Source organism: Saccopteryx bilineata, chromosome 3 (assembly GCF_036850765.1).
Source record: "Saccopteryx bilineata isolate mSacBil1 chromosome 3, mSacBil1_pri_phased_curated, whole genome shotgun sequence".
Classification (NCBI taxonomy): Eukaryota; Metazoa; Chordata; class Mammalia; order Chiroptera; family Emballonuridae; genus Saccopteryx; species Saccopteryx bilineata.
This window is the reverse complement of record NC_089492.1, coordinates 201,724,035-201,745,393: the sequence shown is the minus strand read 5'-3', so window position 1 is coordinate 201,745,393 and position 21,359 is coordinate 201,724,035. Positions and strand designations below refer to the sequence as shown.

At 48.6% G+C, this 21,359-nt stretch overlaps 1 protein-coding gene across 4 annotated transcripts in view; it reads right to left on the bottom strand.

Annotated features, from left to right (window-relative positions):
- The window catches only part of EDAR (ectodysplasin A receptor), a 32,991-nt gene extending 12,416 nt beyond the window's left edge, over nucleotides 1–20,575 (bottom strand). For 2 of the 4 annotated variants that reach the window (XM_066264943.1, XM_066264945.1), the window contains exons 1-6: nucleotides 20,390–20,575; nucleotides 18,851–18,919; nucleotides 17,968–18,090; nucleotides 16,959–17,140; nucleotides 9,397–9,482; nucleotides 633–719 (exon numbers count right to left, since the gene is read on the bottom strand). In XM_066264943.1, the coding sequence (XP_066121040.1) occupies nucleotides 633–719; nucleotides 9,397–9,482; nucleotides 16,959–17,140; nucleotides 17,968–18,090; nucleotides 18,851–18,919; nucleotides 20,390–20,506 (664 nt within the window). In that variant the 5' untranslated portion in view covers nucleotides 20,507–20,575. Of the gene's footprint in view, nucleotides 1–632; nucleotides 720–9,396; nucleotides 9,483–16,958; nucleotides 17,141–17,922; nucleotides 18,091–18,850; nucleotides 18,920–19,238; nucleotides 19,317–20,389 lie in introns of those variants that run through there. The other 2 variants (XM_066264944.1, XM_066264946.1) reach the window with 2 other exon arrangements.
- Between the last annotated feature and the right edge of the window lie 784 nt (nucleotides 20,576–21,359).

Genomic DNA, 21,359 nt, shown 5'->3' with positions numbered 1-21,359 from the left:
GTGGATCCCAGTTGGGCGCATGCGGGAGTCTGTCTGCCTCTCTGCTTCTCACTTTGGAAAAATACAAAAAAAGCCCCCCAAAACAAAAAAAGCCCCAATAGATGGCATTGAGACAGTGCAAGAGGAGTGAAGGAGCCAGTAATGAGGGCTTGCTGTGAGAGACTGTGGACCTTGGGGTCCTCCTCCATCCATCCTAAGGGGACTAGGGAGTGAAATGTAATTACTGGACATAGATATAGAAGTGTTGAGATCAGAGGTTTGTATCAGTCAGCAGCAGAATTGTTGATATTAAGATCAGCCGAAGCCCAGGAAGCAGCTCCCCTCTTGCCCTCGCCACTCCCATCTGAGCACCACTGCTGTTGCCCTGGGCACGTGCCTTCACTATCAACATGTAATGGGCCCAGGACACCCATAAGGTCATCCTTCCACTCCTTACAGAGATATTACTAACTTCCAGCAACTGCAGGCATTGAATATGATGAAATTACATTAGGGAGGTGATTTGAAGTAGAGAAAAAGAATGATTCATGGTCATGTCTAATAATTATTTATTTTCTTCCTCTCCAGCATCCCCCCCCGCCCATGTCTAGGTGGTTAACTCCAAAAGATTAATACTACAGCACCCTGCCTACCTTTACGGGCATGCTGGAGAGTAGAGAGGGTGCTGCTGTCAGCGGTGCTGGGGAAGCTGGCAGAAACCCCCGGAGTGGCTCCTGCACCTGCAAGAGAACAGTCACTGAGCACCATCAGCATGACTCTCAGTATGACCCTCAGCATGACCCTCAGTATGACCCTCAGCATGACCCTCAGTATGACCCTCAGCATGACCCTCAGCAGGATCCTCACATGACAGTCACTGAGCACCCTCAGCATGACCCTCAGCATGACCCTCAGCAGGATCCTCACATGACAGTCACTGAGCACCCTCAGCATGACCCTCAGCATGACCCTCAGTATGACCCTCAGTATGACCCTCAGCATGACCCTCAGTATGACCCTCAGTATGACCCTCAGCATGACCCTCAGTATGACCCTCAGCATGACCCTCAGCATGACCCTCAGTATGACCCTCAGCATGACCCTCAGTATGACCCTCAGCATGACCCTCAGCATGACAGTCACTGAGCACCCTCAGCATGACCCTCAATATGATCCTCAGCATGACCCTCAGCATGACCCTCAGCAGGATCCTCACATGACAGTCACTGAGCACCCTCAGCATGACCCTCAGCATGACCCTCAGCAGGATCCTTACATGACAGTCACTGAGCACCCTCAGCATGACCCTCAGCATGACCCTCAGTATGATCCTCAGTATGACCCTCAGCATGACCCTCAGCATGACCCTCAGCATGACCCTCAGCATGACCCTCAGCAGGATCCTTACATGACAGTCACTGAGCACCCTCAGCATGACCCTCAGCATGACCCTCAGCATGACTGCAGAAGCTCCCACAGCAAAACAGATACACGATGTGGCAACAGAGCTATTGGCCTAAAGCTTCAGACGGTGATGGCCAGAGAGAGGCCGAATAATATACACTATAATGTTATATAAGGAATATAAGCTTATTATTTTAAAAATCTAGAAGAAAATAACACAAAAAGAAGTGAAAGAATCACCCACAGTTTCTGAATAAAGTTGATACTTTGGTGTATTTTTCTCTAGGATTTTTGCATCACACACTTTTAATAAGTTGTGATCAAACTAAGAGCAGGCATGAGGTTGGTCTTCTCTCTAAACTGTGATTCATAAAACTCTGTGTAAAAAGTGTTACTTATCAGGGATGAAATAGAAACTGACTTGTGATCAGACAAATCACTAAATTGTTTAATTAAAACAAACAAAAATGTTCTACCACAGAAAAGACGGCGTCTTAATGGTTAACATTCCTTTAGGACAGACTGAGTTTTGCAGTTAATAAAAATGATCATGTGTCAAATAAGTCTCTTCTTGTCTTGCTTTTGTCTCTACCAGTTCTGGGGTAACAGGAAGTGGGTTTGTCCCGAATAAGGACAAGCGATGTCCTCCCTAAGATCACTACATGTCAGTCCTCCCAGAGCCCAGCCAAGAGGAATGGCACCAATATCTGGACCCTGGTCAGCAAGCTTTTGTGAGAAACAAGGATGTTTTCCTTAACGGAAGGTTCTCAAGAGAAGCATAGCCACCTGCTCTGTGAGTGGTGCTGCTGCTGCTGCTGCTGCTTTTTTTTTTTTTTGTGATAGAGACAGAGAGACAGGAACAGATAGGAAGGAAGAGAGATAAGAAGCATCAATTCTTCATTGTGGCTCCTTGGTTGTTCATTGATTGCTTTCTCATGTGTGCCTTGACTGGGGGGCTCCAGCACAGCGAGTGACCCCTTGCTCAAGCCAGTGACCTTGGGCTCAAGCCAGATGAGCCTGCGCTCAAGCTGGCGACCTTGGGGTTTTGAACCTGGGTCCTCCACATCCCAGTCCAATGTTCTATCTACTGTGCCACCACCTGATCAGGCTGTGAGTGATGCTTCTAAAGCCACTTGTACACATAGCTTGGGGAAACCCAGGAGACAGTGGCCACAGCCAACTGGGTAAGGCAAGTCTTGCTGAATTATGCATATGTCCATGCCCAGTAGGTAGAGAAAGTCACAGCAAAGAGCAGGGTCAGAAACTTTTGATCCTCACACCTTTGAAAACAAATAGAAACTAAAGCTGAAATAGGGTAGTGGCTCAGAAGGGAATTGGGTGAGGACTGGCTCCTGGTATTATTCTCATTCTGTATTTCTATTAGGTGTCATGTTTCAGAGTCAACTGGTTGCTGAGGTTGGTCAGGAAATTAAACTGTTCCGGGTGTGTGAAAAATGTGATTTGCTGCCTGGGGGGCAAACAGGTAGGTTTTTCTGGGAAGCATTGCCAGGCATGGAGGCTCACACCCTCCTCCTACACTGGACAGGGTTTCACCCTGGGACAGGCTGGCGAGGCAGGGATGCTGCTACTGGACCTTCCTGCTGCCCTTCTAGCTCCTGCTCAGAGCAGTTTTCCATGTTGTTTAAAACACTCCACTTCTTGAGTCAGAGCTCTTAAAACTAGAGGCATCTCCTCCCTGGGGATTTGCCACTTACAGAGGCCAGGGACTTCACTTATTGGGAGCTCCTGGCCTCTGTCCTTTCGTCTAGTCTTTGTCACCTGCGGTGCTGCCTCAAATGTAGGTGTGGTTGCCACCCAGGCCACCACATGATGGGTAGGTCAGTCCTTTCCTGCTGTAGGGCATGATGGGTTCTGTGGTTCCTCTCCTTTCCTCCTTTTTTCTCAACTGCTGTCACTAGGATGACTTCTTAACTCTTCCACCAAGAGGGTGGGTGTTGAGAGGCATAAGGGACAGGAAGGCAGCAGGCCAGCGTGAGCTGCCTTCGAGTGACCTGCTCAGAACAGAGCAGGGCTCATCAATGTCCCCAGCCCTGAGCTTGTGTCCCCAGGGCCTTGCCCTTTTCTCTGTAATCACTGGTGGGTGCAAGGCAGAAAGCAGGGAGGTGGGACATGAGATTTGGTGGGTGGTTGGAAGAAGAATGTTAATGGTAAAAACTGGAAGGGGTGGCTCTTCTTTCTTCCAGTCCTGGCCCTTCCAGCACCTCTCCGACCCTGACAAACATCCCTGCTTAGAGAGACATTTCTTTGCCTTTCTAGAGCATAAATGGCACTCCCCAACCCCAATATTTATGATAAATCTCATAATTTAGATGCGATTAAGTTAATTTAGCCTTTCACTGGGCCTCTGAATCAGTGGCCCACCAGGGAGGGGCTGGTGGAGGAGGCGTTCCCCAGGGATGGTGTGTGTGTCTCGGCACTGTTTGCGCAAGACTGACCTGGAGCCCTGCCTTTTACTGCTCACACCTCACGCGAATTCCCTTGGAAAGTTCCAAAATGATAATATCTTTAGCCCTGTTTGCATCGGCTGGAAGTAGCCTGTCAAACTTTGTCCAGTGACAGGAGGAAAAAAACAGTATGGGGCAGAGCTGCAAGGACAGCCGGTTTCCTTTTCAAAAGCATATTGGACACTGAAAGTGAAGCTTGTCTATCTGTTTGGTAAGGGGCTCAAAGGAGCTGAAGCTGCATAGTCGGGGCCTGTCTGTGCACATCTGTCATCTGTCTCTCTTGTCCCTTTCTGCCAGGGCTTGCTGGCTGAGGCTGGGTGATAAAGGTTGGAGTTGGGGACACCAATACGCCCAGGCCTGTGGTCTAGAGAGGAACAGGGACAGCAGTCTGGCAGCACACTGACTTATGAAATGCCTTTGCTCTTGACTAACAGGTCTGGTTACACATGGACATCACCAGACAACGGATGCAGGCTACTTCAGGTTAGTAATGCACACTTCCCCCTACCTGGCAGGCACCAGCCTGCGCTCGGTCAGGGGGCAAGCTGGGCTGTGCCTCCACCTTGATTGACTAGACATTTTCCCTCAAAGTGAACTCCAGCTGGTGTCGACTGAACAGTCTGGGCTGTTGTGTTCTGAGCACATCTGAGAACAGCAGGGAGAGAGGACAGGAAGGCTACGTGACTAGAGGTCCACCTCTGGGGGTGGGTGCCCTCAGGAGAGCATGCTGTCCCCACCAGGACCCTGCACGGCATGTTGTCCCACCTCAGGTTCTGATGTGGTCTAATGAAGATGAACTCAGCACTAACAAAAACGTTTGGCATCTGGGAGGTTTCTTTTGTTCTAATATGCACTGTATCCTTCCAGTTCACGGGCCTCCTGGGGATGGACCACTGATGAAAATGTTCTCAGTGTTCTTTCTGTTAGGTGGTCAACTGCTGGCTCATCTTACCTTTCTTAGTGCTTGGTGCTCACTTTCAATAAGCAAAGATGAGATATTTTACAGTAGAGGTAAGAGAAGGTTGTTGGAAACTGTAGTCCCCAAAAAGAGGCAGAAATTTCCACACAAGGTCTCTAATAGAAGGAAAGAAAATGAAGTGTGTTTGAGGCCGTGCTGGCTGAACAGCTGGCACAGGCAGGTGGGGGCTCTGTGGGGAGCACACTCATCTTCCTCAGGAGGGTTCTGTGAACGTGAGCATACGGCTTCATGTAGTCACACCTCTAGTCAATGTGATGACAAGATTGACTTAGAGCCTTTGAGGTTTGTTAATCCACACAATTTTAAAATGTGCTGGTGGGCATTAGAGGTGGCTGGTGTTCTCTGCATATGGCAAACAGCTTGGGTTTTTAGAAATGATTTGTCTGTAGCTGTCAATGAGGATGCTGGAGGCTGGTGCATGGGTTCAGCGCCCCCTGCTGGCGGATACTGGACCGATGGGCAGAGCTGTTAGATCTTGGCTGCACCTGCTCTGGTTCACAGGGAGCTGGCTAGAAAGGCAGTCTTGGATCCTACCCAGACCTGCTGCAGCAGGACCTGCTTCATATAAGGACCTCTGGTGATGGTTGACAGAAAGAAATGCCAGTTTTCTCTGACTCTATCTTTAGTCAAGCCTGCATTTCCCCCTTCAGGCAAATAGCTCTTGTGACAGATATGCTAATTATTAGAGGAATTCAACTCGAGGTTCGAGTTTTTGGAGGAACAACCTTTTGCCAGGAGAAAATGTTTCCAGGGATGGTGACTGCATCAGGGATGACTCAGATCAGCAGGGCTCAACAGGCCTACCGAGGACAAGGAGAGTGAGAGGTTTCACACTCTTCCTTGGGTCCTTGCTGGTGGCCAGATGCCTTCAGAGGCTAATCATCTCTTGTCCTTCCCATTCCCCCTCCCGTTGATGTAAAACACTCCTGAATTCCAGGCTCTTGAAGGCAGATTTGAGGAACCATCTAATTTAGTGAGCACCTTCTCAATCAGTAAACCTTTCATTACTCCAAACTCTGACTTTGGGAATATTGGCCCTTTGCAGTGTCAGACACATGGACTTTAAACAGTAATAATGGGTGTGCACATTCAAGTTTGAGAAACACTGCTTTGGAAACAGCTGGTGATGGGGTAGCCAACGTTTCACACTGGAGTTCCATCACATTAGAGTTGAGCATCAGAGGGAACCACAGCACGCCTGGTGACAGAGTGAGATTCTCAGGAAGGTGACTCCATCCTGGGCTTGACTCAGGGGTCACAGTCACTGATGAGTGATAATAAAAGCATTGACAATGACAAGGGAACAATTGATGGGTCCTGGACCTACCACTACCTTATGGATTGATGCAGCGCTCCTTCCAACAGTCCTATGAGATGAATATCCCCATTTTATGGGTAAACTGAAGTACAGGGTTAGGGAGTTGTCCCAAGAGATGCCACTCTCTTTTCCCCTCTCTCATCGTGCCACTTCTTTGTCATCGCAACTCTGGTCCTTTCTGAGGCGCTCTCAGGCATGTGCAGGGAAAAAAACAAAAAACACCACTGAGAGCTGTGGTTGCGCCAAGTGCAGCTCATTCTTTGATGTAACTGAAAAGTCACCAAAGGGCTTCTTCTCTCACTTCCAAGACACAGACAATGACAGAATGGAGGCCGAAAGCTGTACTGTTCACTGTGGTCAGCTGGAGCATCTGGAAGAAAGGCCTGAAGCTTTTCCAATGGGCAAGTCACAAGAAGGACAGGAGAGGCCCTGTTTCAAAGCCCTTGACTACCCCAGGTGTCCCTGTCACACTCCTGTCATGTATGGAAGAGCTGTCATTTATACTTGTTTCGTGTTTTCAATTTTCAAAGTACTTTTAGCACATTTGGGATAACTCTATTTGTACACTGAGAAGATATTATTTTCTCAATTACTCAGGAAAGAAAACAGAAACTGAGGAAGGTTTCTGGCTTACATGGCATTACAGTTCTCGAGTACCAGCCAGGCTCTGTCCTAAGCTTCACATGTGTCTGTTTGTATGAAGAGGACAATGGCTCAGAGGCAGGAAATGGTGGCCAGTGACTGTCTTCTGGCTTCCCTTATGCTACTCGATGGTGCTGGAAACCACGATGACTTTTTTCCATTTCCACAATAACTGTGTGGTGCTTCACACAGTTATTTCTGTGAGGTATCCAGATACCATTTCTCCCGAGGTATCTGGATGGGCCACGACATAGTAGCCAGCATGGTGGCTGTGCTTGTGGGTGCAGCCTAGTCCAGTGGCACAGCAGTTGGTGAGGTGGGTGTCTGTGGCAGGTGAGGAAACTAAGGACTTTAAACTCAGGCCCTGAAGTTCCAGAGCAGGGCCCATAACCACATCAGGGCTCTCGGTATGGTCTGGAGGCCCTTGGGGACCTGTTCATTTACATTCTCAGCCCCACCTGAATACTCTGAATCAGAGCCACTAGGGAACTACAGCCCACAGTCTCTGAGGAGAATCTTGGCCCTGCACTTCATAGAAGCTGTTATATCTTTAAGGATGAAAGAGCCCAGGAGAAAAAGAGAGAGCACCTGTACCACCCAGGGCTCATACCTTCACAGCTAGCAGCCTGGACCCTCAGCCTTTGCATCTGTCACACGCTTTCCCTGCAGTCTATGCCAGGTTTTCCTTGGCTGTGGGTTGTGTAATCCACTATCCAATGACTTGAGCTATAGCATTAGCTCTGCATGGCAAAGGTCCAGGTAAATCACATCAAAACAAAACCAAAGCAGGCTTCTCACTCAGGTGGAGGCAAAGGAGTCCTAACTACTGACCACAGGTTAAGGAAGGGCAGTGCCTGGTCAGCTGGCAGCCAGCTGGCAAACTGGGGTCATGACCAGTGAGGTTTCACCCAGTTCTTGGGTTTGCTGGGATGGGGCATTGTAGAGGCTGTGGTCATTATTTCCCTTCTGGCCCTATTTGCTCTTTCTTGAGCCGATGCCCTGTGCAGGGGAAAGTAGAGACCTCAGAGGTGGAGAGAGTAATTTTTATGCTCACACTTGAGACCCTGACCCAGGCAGGCTTTGTTCACCATGTCACCCTACATGGCCTTCTGGATGCATCTCTCTATTTCCCAGATGGGTAAATAGAAGTTCTATTTTATGTGCTGGCCTCCTTCGGGGCTGGTTTCTACGAAACACTAGGAGGCCTTACTGGGTGCTGGCTTTCAGTTAAGGTATTATGACTTGGGGCTTGGAAGGAGGATGCACTCATTTCCAGGACCAAGGAGTTTTGCAAGCTCAGGTATTGAAGAGAACACACTGTTGGTGTGAGCTTTCAAACCACAGGGATAAGTTGCTTCTTTTTCTGGTTCCTTGGGCAAAGAGCCTTCTCTTAATAGGTGAAGGCTCCCTGGTGAGACCTTCACCCCAGAGCTGTCTGGGATGGAGTTGATTTCATTTCCCCAGAAGAAGACCGGTCATCAATGGCAGCTGACTTTATCACAGCCCTACTGGCCTCGAGGAGCCCTTGGGCTTCCTCTAACTGGTGAACTAATTGGCATGTGCCTCGCATTGGCAGGCGAGGACCAGGTCAGCTTTAAAGATGCACACTTTCATTACTGCCAGACTCCTCTATAAGCAACCTTATAGGAAGGGAGGGGACACGCTCTGCCCCCCACCAGTGCACCAGTCCCAGCTGAACCTAGAAGCTAGAGGACGTAATGCTTCCCTCTTCTGGCTCTCCGTCCTTCCTCCTAGCACTCTCAAAAGGGAGATCCTTATTCTATTCTCTCAGGTAAAATATGGTGAGAAAATGAGATGGCAGGGCCTCATGGAGACCCAGGAGAGACAGGGCTCCAATGTGGGCACCTCTTCTGGCCTTGAGTGGGAGTGGAGTGGTCCAGGGACTAAACTCCCAGTTTCTTTCCAACTGCATCCATCCCTCCTTCATTAGTGTCTCTTAAGTGCACAGATCCAAGAGACCACACAACACATCTTGGAACAGAGGTTCCTGGCCCTTCCTCATAAACATGCCCACAAAAGTCAAACCAATTAACAATAATAATAAAAAAAAAATAGCCCAACGTGAGAGTCTAAACTTGTAAGACTCACTGTTGACATATGCTTCCTGGATTTATTTCATTAACTGTGACCAATCTTTACACTTCTCCTGGCCTCATCCAGGAAGCCTTTTATTTTAAAAAAATTTATGAGAACTAACAATTGTCTAGAGCTCTGTAATACTTTGCAAAATACCTTGGCATCTGCAATCCCATTGTTTTATCCAAGAATTACATGACATGGATAATTCAGAGTTTAGTACCTCAAAATTGCAGAGGAGGAAACTAAGGCTCATAGACGTTATCAGACTTGTTCAAGGTCACTTGTCCAAGGTGACTGACCTGAGTCTCTGATCCATGGTTCAGCTAAGCAAACTGCCTTCAGGGACCTGCTTGTCTGATTGGTTAGGGCCACGGGAGCATTTTTGTTTATATTTCACTGTACTTAACTTCTCTAGGTGCCAGGCTTGGCTTCTGTCTACCACACCGTGTAATGTAAGACATCAATACTGAACCACTTATTGTTCAGGTGGAATGACCAAGTACACTCACATTCCTTGGTGTTGGGAGGTGCCAGGAGGCAGGAATAGCAGACCATGCCGTAGATGTTCCTGGGTCTCTTTTCCAGTATGTAGTAGCTACCGGGAAGGCAAGACAAGACAAAGCAGACAGTGAGCTAGGTGTTACCACAAGCAAGTGCTGACCACTTGGCATACCCACAACCAAAGCATGATCCGAGTCGGGCCTGAGACAGACACTCAGGAATCAGGAGTCCTGCGAAGCCAGCAGCTCATTTTGATCACTGAGATTCCTTGGGGGCTTTCAGCTTGTCTTAAAATGGAACCCCCTCTCAATATTAGGCCATTTTGGGGTTTTAAAAAAATCTCCTCTTTTTGTTTCCTTTCACTGATGAATTTGTTTAGCATGTGTATGTCACTACATCATCATCAACATCTTCCATCTGAAATGCCTGTGTGCCCGCCATGTGTATGCTCTGCTTAGCTTTTTGGGTGTCTTGCCAACCAGGGACCCAGGCACCTTTGGAGGAGGATCACCCCCTCAGCGAATGTCCATCTCAGAGCCTGCAGCATGGTGGGTTTATTGGCAGATGTGTCTATGCCTGTGACACTGGGACCTTCCAGTGAACACTTGGTTATCGGCTGTTAATGGCACTGGCTGGCAAAACTTGGGTACAGCGTTATCTAGAGAGGTCACCACAGAGGGCTTTAGCCTGCAGTACAACAAGGTCATACTGAAAATGTATTTGCTTCCTCCTCAGGAAGTACTTGATGGAAGACACTTATATAAATTCATGCAGGGGTCGCACACACTTACAGAAAAGGACAAACCCTTTACAGTAACACTGTCTGAAATCCTTTATTCCTCTCCTCCCCTGACAGTGCTTCATTATGTCCTTCGAGCTTCCCCACATCCATGTGCCAGCCCCTGACGTGCTGACACAGGATACCCTGCCCACGAACTCTGCCATGGGGGCCGGCACTGGGCAGGCCTCACTGCGGGCCCTGCCATCGGTCTTCTGCTCCAGCCTCACACCTCAGGCGCCTCCCACCCTCGGCTCTGGTGCTTCTCCACTTGCACACTTGTTTTCCATAAACAGACACTCAGCCATGATCACAGGGCCATCTGTCACACTGGGAGAAAACCAATAAAGCGAGCTGTCACCAACATTCTCCCTTGCTACAACTCCAAGGAGTGCAGACTCCCGCTCCACCACTGCGTGTTCCCATGACTGTTGTTCATCCATTGTATCTGCTGTGCATGCCATCTGTGGACCTGGATGCCAGGCTGGACCGTCACCAGGAATGTCATGGCCATAGTCACCTGCCCTTCGTCAGAGCCTTCCATCCTCAGGTCCTGTGCATCTTAGAAACATTCACTAGCCCATCTCAAAGCATCCCTGGGAGAAGCCGCGCCACCTCCTGCAGAAGCCTGCCTGACCCTCCTTCCCTGGGAGCCTTCTGTGCTGAAGGCATTGAGCCCAGCTGGGGACCCGGGGACCGGGGGTGGGGCTGTGCCCCTGGCGGGGGGGGGGGGGGGGGGGACAGGCGCTAGGCCTGACAGCCAGGCCTGCAGCTTTCTCACAAGACGCAGAACTGCCACCGTGATCCCCGAGAAGACATGTATCTGTCAAAGACTCCCTGCGAACTGGGCCTGCATTCACAATCAGTCTGGCAGCCCTCAGCAACAGACCCTCTCGGGCCATGGCCCACAGAGCCGCGGAGGTCCTCTACCAAGTCACGTCACTCCACGCTGACTGTGCCCTTATAAAGGAGTTCCTGGCATGGTATTTCAACCAATCGGCTGAGACCCCCCCCCACTTTATTTGCATTTTTACTAACCTTTCAGAGTTGCTCCTTAATAACCAATCAGAACACATGGAGCTGACCAATCAGCACAGTTTTTTTGGACCATGGTGCAATATTGAATTCCTCATTTGCATAAAAATGAACCAATCAATAAAAGGGGTGGGAACTTTATAGACTGGCTTCCCCTGTACCCCGGTGGAGCACAGCTTCAGTGGCCACTGGAGGCTGCTTCTCGGGTTTTTGCCAACTCTTTCCTGGAATAAAGTTTCTCCTTTTACCACATCCCAGATTGGGGACTACTGTTGGCATTAGATTGGTGGCAGAGACCTTTGGTTGACACTATTGTTCGTTGCTTCTCTTCTCACCTCCACCTCCAGTGCACTCTTCTCTCCCAGATTGTGGACTGTCTCTCTTCCTGATCTGGGAGTTTCTGAGGACCAGCCTTGTATAGAGCTGCATTTCTAGTACCTTGCACTATGTATAATACCAAGGAAGGAAGGTCAGCCAAGTATTGATTGGAAAAGAAGTGAATGAGGCCAAGTGTTTCTCTATAGAAGGTCAAAGCACTGAGACAGAAAGGAGCTCCAATGGCATTCTGTACATCTTTCTTCCTTTTTCAAGAAGCAGAACCACAGCCAAGCCCACCCTGGCTAACACGCTGGTGCTGAGCTCCCTTTCAGATGAAGATTCACAGCCACCTGGGTGGGTGTAGGATACTGGGCTTAGACCTGGGCACCTAATGGGTCCCTGGGGCCACCACACTGTGCACACCAGGGGCTGCTCCACTGTAGGGTCAGTCAGCTGCCTTTTCCAGGCACATAGGCACCTTCTTGGTCAGGTCAACGGCTCCCATCCTAGCATGCATCACACAGAACATTTTTAAATGTTAGATTTTTCTCTATAGGACTAGTCTCAATTCCTCATGGTTTAGTTGACCCCTACATCTCTCACTCCCCGCTAGACAGAGGGAGAGGGGCTGTTCAGCTTCTTCTGTCAGCATGAAGCTAGTGTTCATTTAGGGAACTTTGCCTTGCCAAAGAGTATTGGGTTCCTTTGTCTTTCTGTCAAGGTCTAATTTCCTACTCTTTGATCTCAATTTTGACATTTTTCTAAATTTTTTTTTCTCTTTTGCTTTTCTTCAAGAGTTGATTAAGATGAGTGACCCAAGACAAGATTCAATTTAAATGTGGCCTCTAGAATCTTCCATGTATATAGATTTCTCCCCAAAGATTCCCTTTTCTCAGGGCCCCTAAGCTTGTAATGGATGCCATTGAACTTTTCAATGCCCAATATTGGCATCCAGGAGCCACCACTGAGTCCTTTGCCTCTGTCCTCCAAGCATTGTAGAATGCATTGTTTGCAGGGAGTGGACGTGGTCTGGAAGACAGCCAGCAGGAGCTTCTCCAAAGGATAATGCAATACCTTGGGGGAGGTTATGAAATTCCACCTCTTCTCCTTTCCTCATCTCATGTTCTGTTCCCGAGTCCTCCCACACAGCATTTCTCAACAGGAAAGCCCCAGGTGCTGCTCATTGTTTAGCCAGTGTCTCGACCTCATACCGGCACATGGCAGAGACAGCAAAGAATGAGAAGAGAGTGTTTGCCAAACCACAAGCAAGGAGCAGGCCAGGGCAGCCGGGGTGTCAGGAAGACAAACAGGAAGCAGTTTGCATCCGCAGCCTGGGAACCACAGGGACATGGGAATAAAAACAGCTTTCACAAAGCCAATGTAGTGTGAGAGCTTCATTTTGTTCTCAGAACCTCGATGTGTCATAAGAGTTGGGAGGCCTTTGAGCTTCTACCTTGAGAAAGCATCGCACTTATTGGAGCTGGTGTAAGGAAGCTGGGGGCTGGAGAGGAAGTATAGCCTTCTGCTTTGGTGGCTTTTGGGTTCCTGGGGATTTACTTGAAGTCATTTCACAGCATAGAGCCAAACCGGAAACTGAGTATACATTGTCCAGTCTGTGGAGTAGTGAGAGGAGCTCTGAGACATCTCCTGTGAGGTACCCTTCACTCTGCGTGCTCCAGGCCTCGCCCTGTCCTGAGTGCTGAAGGCAAAATGTGCAAGAAGCAGATCACTGTCCTGTGGAGCAGGGAGGGAGTCACACAAGATTTCAGAGCTGGAAAGACCCTTTTAAGAGGACAGATACCAGCCTCACCTCTGATTCTACAGATAGTTGTCCTTATCTTTTTGACACTGTCTAGAGGCAGGGAGCTCACAACCATTTCACTGTCAAACTTCTTTCTCGTAAATGTATTGGAGCCAAGCAAATTGTCTTCACTGTCACAGAGCAGCCTTTCTGGTGACCGAGCTGGCCACTGCAGACAGGACAGGATATTTACTGCATTGGTCCCTGGGCTTGTCCTTTCTGGCTAGGAACTCTCTGCAGGTCTAAGTAAGAATGAAACAGGCTGCTCAGTGTGCGTACTCACTGCCCCTGTCTGATCATCTGAAATAAAATCTGGCAGAGCCTCAAAGACCACTGGAGGATGCACACAGTGTTCTGAACTGCAGCTGGGCCAGAGTCAGCAATGCGGATGGGTGAGGCTGTATCTTGCACTGATTCCTCCTCTTCTATGGAGCTGCCTCTCTAAAGGCTCCTATTTGAACCTGTCCTTCCCCCATCATTAGTGTGGAGGAGACTTCTAGACCCGACCTGAGCTTTGCACCTATTTATCCATCTATGTGTAGAATACATTATCTGGCTGTCATAACAACCTCCAATTTCACACATACCTCCTCTTGCTTTCCTCTACCTCTCAACCAAAATCAGTCCTCCTCCTGTATTCCACATCTTAGCAAATAGCATCACTATCCACACAACTGGCCAAGGTAGACATCTGAGTCCTCTTCAGAACCTCTTTTCCCAAACCCCACATGCACTTGGTTTGCAATTCCAGTCACTGCTATCTCCAAATAAGTTCTTGAATTCTTCCTCTCCCTCCAATTTCTAAGGCTTCCCATCTTGCCCTGATCCTCACAACTTTCCACCTCATCCCTGACCCCCAGGTTCCCATCTCTTCCCTATTCAACACTTTTTATGCTGCCAAGAGGACCATTTTAAGGTCCAGCCTGACTCTGTCTTACACTAGCTCATACGTCTGCATAGTGACCTGCATCATCCTCAAGCTAAAGACTCATATACTCAACATCATTTTCCAGAGTGCTTCTCCATCTGGCCTCTTTCCCTTTCACTAGTTTCTCCACACCTACTGCTTGGCCAGAGGGACTCAGAGCTCCATATCTGGTCAGCCTGCTCTCCTGTTTGGGTTTTGGATTGAGCATCTCCATTTGGAGAGCTCTGTTCCACTTCCTTTTTTTTATTTTTATTTTTTATTTTATTTCAGAAAGAGGAGGGAGAGAAAGAGACAGAAACATTAATCTGTTCCTATATGTGTCCTGGCCAGCAACCTTTGCATTTTGGGACAGTGCTTTAACCAACTGAGCTATCCAGCCAGGGCTCTTACCCTGACTGACTTCTACCCCTCCCAGTGTTACCTTCCAGATTCTAACCACAGAGTAATGTCCCTTCCTTGACTTCCAGAACACTGGCTTTCTTGTCTCTCTTCTCCACTGCAAAGAGAGGCACCATGTCTTCCCTCTTTGTCTCCCTTACCCGTTGAGGAGACTGGGAAGTCAAAGGGTTACTAAAATAAACGCAAGAGCTGTTAGGTTGGGCTGTGAAGATAAGGTCAGATTCTTACACTGACAGGCTCTTAAGATGAGTTGAAGTTTTGTAAAAAGGATCATTTTCTTTCCAAGATGAGCATGGCAAAGGAAGAATGCTTTTCCTCGGCACACCTATTGTGAATCCATGAAATTCTGAATATCTCTCAGGAATTGTGAATCTCTACCAATTAAAAAAATCAAGATAAAGCTCCAGGAGCTAAGTAAGTTAGCAGAGACTGATTCTAGCCATCCAATGTCAAGATCCAACTGAATTTCTCTCATTCAATCATGGCATCTGCAGGGAGTGGTCCTTAGCAGATATGTATATCATTGGGTGAGAACATGGCAATCGACACCTTTCTTCTGGTAGATACAGTACCAGAAGTTTACTGTAACACAGTAAACTCAGCAGCTCAATTAAAGAGTGCCCAGCTAGAGAACTTTTATTATGTCATATTTTCTAAGCAAATAGTTTAATATCTTCCCTGGTTACAGATGTTTTTTATTTTTATTTTTTGCATATTGAAAAATAAGTTTCTGTGACAAGGTTTCCCTGCTTTCTTTATTCCTTTGAAGAATATGTTTGAATCATACTCTGTGCCAAGAACACTGACATGGGCTGTCCCTCAGATATCTGAATATGTAGGTCCGTAGCTTAAGAGATGGTTCTGCACTGAAGACAGAAAACTAGGGACCCCAGAAGGGGTGAGCAAATCACCAGCAAGTGCTGGCAGCCATGGGAATGCCTGCTTCTCAGTAACAAACTTGAACCAGGGTTAATTTCTGTGAGTTTAAAATATTTCCTCATTGGAGAGACTGTCTGCTTTTTAAAAAATATACTTTCTTTTCTCTTATAGATTAATACCTAGAGTTCTCATTGGGATTTATTCTTATTTTATTTCTCTCTCAATCCAGTACAGTGAGACAACATATATGTACACAAGCAGGTTGTGAAGTACATTGTGCTATTCAAAACTGCTGCTGCCGGGACCACCACTGTTACCTCCACCACTTCAGCCTACACCATCACCACCTCCATGATCATCATCACCACCTCCACCATGACCACCTCCACCATGACCATCTCCATCATCTCCACCACCACCATCACCACCTCTACCATCACCACCTCCATCATCACTACCTCCATCATCTCCACCACCACCACCACCTCCACTAGCTCCACCTCCACCTCCATCATCACCACCTCCATCATCTCCACCACCACCATCACCACCTCCATCATCTCCACCACCACCATCACCACCTCCATCATCTCCACTACCAGCATCAGCACCTTCACCATCACCACCTCTACCATCACCCCCTTCATCATCACCACCTCCATCATCACCAGCACCACCACCTGTATCACCCCCTCACCTCTCACCACTGCTTCAGTTTCTGTAGAGCCCTTGTGAGCATTATGTTGTGTGGTCACTAGAGGGCGATAGCAGCAGCTGCAGAAGTATGGTGTTTATCGGTGTCTCTGCTATCCCTCATCTCTAGAACTTGTTAATGTGTTCTGCCTGTATAAAGGAAGATTTTTATCTTTCTGTCTTTCAGGTTAATTGCATGTGCATTTTGCTTTTTTGGGGGGAGGGACTTTCCATACATAAAAGAATTGTGATAGAATTATAGGTGCTGTATGACTCAAATATTCTGATAAGTGTTTTTTATCTTCAGTTTTTTTCCAAAATGCTAAAAATACTAAAAATAACACTTTTGTATGTATTTTTAGGGTTTTTTTCTCCAAAGCAATCCACACATGTTATCACATTGTAAGCAGTCAACAAATTTATTTGATTTGAGTAATCAGAAGATATTATTATAAAGTTATGATGTTCACTTAAAGGGCACGGAAGCAGAGCCTGGATGCGCTGTCTGTTTGTGAAAGATGGTGAGTTTCTAGGTGGTGGCATCCTAGATACCAGGTTTCTTTATTCCAGATGTGTGCCCCCCTCTGCCAAGCTGCTCCTCATAGAATGGGACAAACAGAAGGAGTGATGCTCCTATGCAGGGTTGAGGAGCTCCTGTTCCCAGGGGTCACCAATGATACACTCAGGGGTTTCTGCATAATGTGTCCTAGAATGTGGTGTGGCAGCACCCCATGCTTACCCAGGAAGACAAGGCCCACACTCGGCGTCATTCTCCATGTCTCCTGGCATCAGCACGGTGGCCCGGAAGAAGCCTTCACAGTCTTTGTGGCGCCTGCATATCTGGTAGCCTCCTTTGGAAAACTTCTCTGCTGGGCAGGGGATGCAGCCATAGTCTTCATCTTTGGTACCATAGCCACAGGACTGGGCAAGGAAGAGGACACAAGTGAGCACAGTGGTCGCACCTGCCATGACCAAATTTGTGGCACGCCAGACACACTGGGCATACCAGGAGCACCGGGCACACCAGGAGCACCGGGCACACCAGGAGCACCGGGGCACACCAGGAGCACCGGGCACACCAGGAGCACCGGGCACACCAGGAACACCGGACACACCAGGAGCACCGGGCACACCAGGAGCACCGGGCACACCAGGAGCACCGGGCACACCAGGAACACCGGGCACACCAGGAACACCGGACACACCAGGAGCACCGGGCACACCAGGAACACCGGACACACCAGGAGCACCGGGGCACACCAGGAGCACCGGGCACACCAGGAACACCGGGCACACCAGGAACACTGGGCACACCAGGAGCACTGGACACACCAGGAACACCGGGCACACCAGGAGCACCGGGCACACCAGGAGCACCGGGGCACACCAGGAGCACCGGGCACACCAGGTGCACTGGGCAAACCAGGAACACTGGGCACATCAGGAGCACCGGGCACACCAGGAGCACCGGGCACACCAGGAACACCGGGCACACCAGGAGCACCGGGCACACCAGGAGCACCGGGCACACCAGGTGCACTAGGCAAACCAGGAACACTGGGCACATCAGGAGCACCGGGCATAGCAGGCCCATTTGGGCATATGGATATACCAGGCACACTGAGCACTGATTAATCTTGGGGACCTCATGTAGAGCAACACATGGTAGGGTGACGACACTCTGTGAATGAAAGAGCACTCACTAGGTCCAGGAGGCTGTGGTCTGGTGGCTGGGCAGGGAGCCTTACCAGGTATGGCTCCTCCCCTGGCCCACACTGGGGACACTCATGGCACAGCCCCGTAGTCTGGTTGTAGTACTCATTCTCGCCGCAGTTGGAGTATTCTGCTCTAGCTGAGCACATCAGAGACACCTGCCACAAGAAAGGGGTCGTTTGGTTTCCATACCTCCTTGAAGACACACACGGTTACTCGGGGTCAGTGCCCAGAGAGCCCCAGAGCTGGGTGAGGAAGGAGCCCGACAGTGGGAGCCTTATTCAGTCAGTGCTCACTCTGTGCCCTTAGCTAACAAACCAGGCAGGCCACCCTGCTGCCCTGGTCCGGCCTCATTCCTGCCTTCCCCTCATCTTTGAGACCTAATCCAAACTCTCTTTACAATGAAATCTTTCTCTCTTTCCAAAATTATGAATGAAGCAACTCCCTCCCCAAGCCTCTAAAACACCAGGCCTTTCAGTCCCATGGCACATCTTCTCCCCTGAAGACACCCAGGTGAGGCTTAAATCTTTCTCAGTTGTGTGATCCAAAGGTGTGCTCATCACACAGGCTTGGGTTGTGTATATCACAATGTAAATAAGCATTTAAGGGCATTTCTATCCAGGACACCCTATAAAGAAAGCCATTGACCAGGGAAGTCTAATTTGAATCCTGAACACTGTTCACTGCATTGCAGGTATTACCTTTTGCATCAGCAGAAGAACTCAGTGAAGAAGGTACTATTATTATTGTTCCCACTTTACAGCCATGTAAATTGAGGTTTAAAAGGCCAAGAAGGTGGTGTGGCTGCTGGAGAGCATAGCCTGGATGGGGAGCTCCTGTTGGAATCCCCTCCCTGTGCTGCCACAGGCACTCCCTGGGCCAACAGTGCACTGCTGGCTGGTGCTCTGAGCCACTTACCACCAGGACAGGGAGCCAAGGCATCTGTCTGCAGTCTCCCATATGGGCCATCCTCTCCCACAGGTTCACCTGAAAGAAACACTTCATCAGCGGCAGTGGCCTGCAGGGTCCAGACTGCGCAGGGACTGATACCCATGGCCCAGCCCCCACCCTGGGTCCTGCTGCCTTCATTGTATCCCACTAGGTCCAAGGGACCTCCCAGCAAGCAGAGTGAGAAACAGATATACCTTAAAAGAAAGGGCAGGTTTAAGCTGAGCCCCAGGCCCCTTGGACTGACTTTACCACCATCATCCCAGCTTCACCCCAGCCCTGGGAAAAGGCTCCAGACAGGAGGAACCAGACCACACTGAAGGCACAGCTGAAGTCATGCAATGGCCAACTGTTTTACCTGCTGGGAGAACCCTGGTATGTGTGCTCCAGGCTGGTGCTGACCCCTGGTTCCAGGGGAGACCTGGAGATAGTGCTGGTGTTATAAGGGACCCAACTTGTAACCCCTTTTGCATTGTAAGCTACCCAGGTCTAGCTTATATGTTTGTTCTATAATGAAACAAGACTCCTTAGCTCAGCATTTTACTATTTTTGTCCTTTTTAGGGAAGTTATTATGCAGGCTCAACAGTCTGCAGAAATGCAGACATTAGAGGGCCGCAACTGACTGTTAAGAAATTTGGACCACACAGCCAAGATTGTTCTAAAGAAAACCTTAGCTTAACGAGCCTGTTTCGTTTCTGTAATCCCACTTAGCTAGGTGGCTGTATCCCGTTCTTCTCCCCCCGCCCCAAAATGTGGTTTTTGCCTTTAAAAGTGAACCCCTCAGCCTGTTCAGGGCTGCATGATTTGAGTCTGTGTTAACTTCCATGCAACCAGCCAGATTTTAATAATAACTCCTCTTAAAATTTTACTATAACTCTGGTGTCTCTTTGGAACTCGCTGGTCACTTTACAATACTGGGGGTCAGCCTTTAGCCTTCCCTCTCCCCACCCCACCTCCTGCCCCTCTGTAAGGTCTTCCTGCTCTGTGAAGAATAGGCCATTTGCCAAAGTGATTGAGAGAATGTGTCAGTTCACCCACTTACCTTTACCATCAGACAACTGGATCCTAGTGAGGTTAGAGACTTTGTGAGGTCACACAGCTAGTGGAGAGGGGATGGCTATAGCTCAGGCATTCAGATGCTTCCCCTCAACTAATAAATTAACGCACTGCTTTGAAGGAAAAGGCATGATTTTTCACTTTTCAATTTTTAGAATGGGATACCTGTGTTTCTAACTCAAAGCAATTCTACCTGGGAGCCTGTCTATACAAAAGAGATGGTATGTTCATGTGAGTGCCTCAGTTACCCGGTTGTCACACTCTGGGTTGCTGTCATTTTGCTCTGACAGATGAATTAGTGACAAAACAGCATACTGAGTTATCTGAGGAAACTTCAGAATCAACCACTGACTCAGAGTATGAGTCACCCTGTGAATCATGGAAACTCATAATCCCAAACAATGATTTATACAGGAGCACAAATCAGGAAGCTGATAAATAGGAAATCCAACCTGATCAGGTGGTGGTGCAGTGGATAGAACATTGGCCTGGGATGCTGAGGAACCAGGTTTGAAACCTTGAGGTTGCCGGCTTGAGCACGGGCTCATCTGACTCGAGCACAAGCTCATCCGACTTGAGCACAGGCTCACCAGCTTGAATGCAGGTCACTGGCTTGAGCAAGCCGTCACTGGCTCAGCTGGAGCCCCTGGTCAAAGGCATGTATAAGAAAGCAATTAATGATCAACTAAGGTGCTGCAACTATAAGTTGATGCTTCTCATTTTTCTCCCTTCCTGTCTGTCTGTCCCCGTCTCTCTTTCATGCACATGCTACAAAAAACAAAACAAAGATTTTTGTTTGTTTGTTTGTTGTTGTTGTCCTTGTCTTTTTTCCCTAAGGAGAAAATACCTGAATTTTGTCTTAATGATACAATATACAATATCCTATAAGCACTATGGATAAAAGGATCCAAGAGATTATTTATTGGAAATAGGAAGTTAAATTTGAGAAAGAGGGAAGGCTGTGTAAGCTAGGAATTGGGGAAAGGCCAGGAGCAGGGAAACTCAGGACCAGTTAGCGGGGTGGCCACGTGGAGGTGGTGCTCAGGACAAGTAAAGTAACTATGTAGTGAGAGGCCAGTGAGGGACAAACCCCAGAAGCTTTGAATCCAGCAGCCTCTCAGCTTCTGTCTTCCTTCCAGGGAGCATGTGGATCTGGCCGCCCCAATTCCAGAACGCTTGTCCAGCCCTCACCTCCCCCTTACTCCTGCCTCCTGTAGGGAGAAGCTGGCATGCACCTGTGCTCCCCTTAGGAAGAGGCTGGGTAAAATCGAGCTTTAGTGATCCTGTTTATTTAGCATTACAACTAACAATGTGGTAAGGTGCCAAAGAACTGCAAAAAATAATATTAGTATTTTAGAAGGAAGAGTCAGATTTCTTTCCTCCTCCTTTCTGTGGAGAATGGAGGGAGAAGAATGGGGGAGC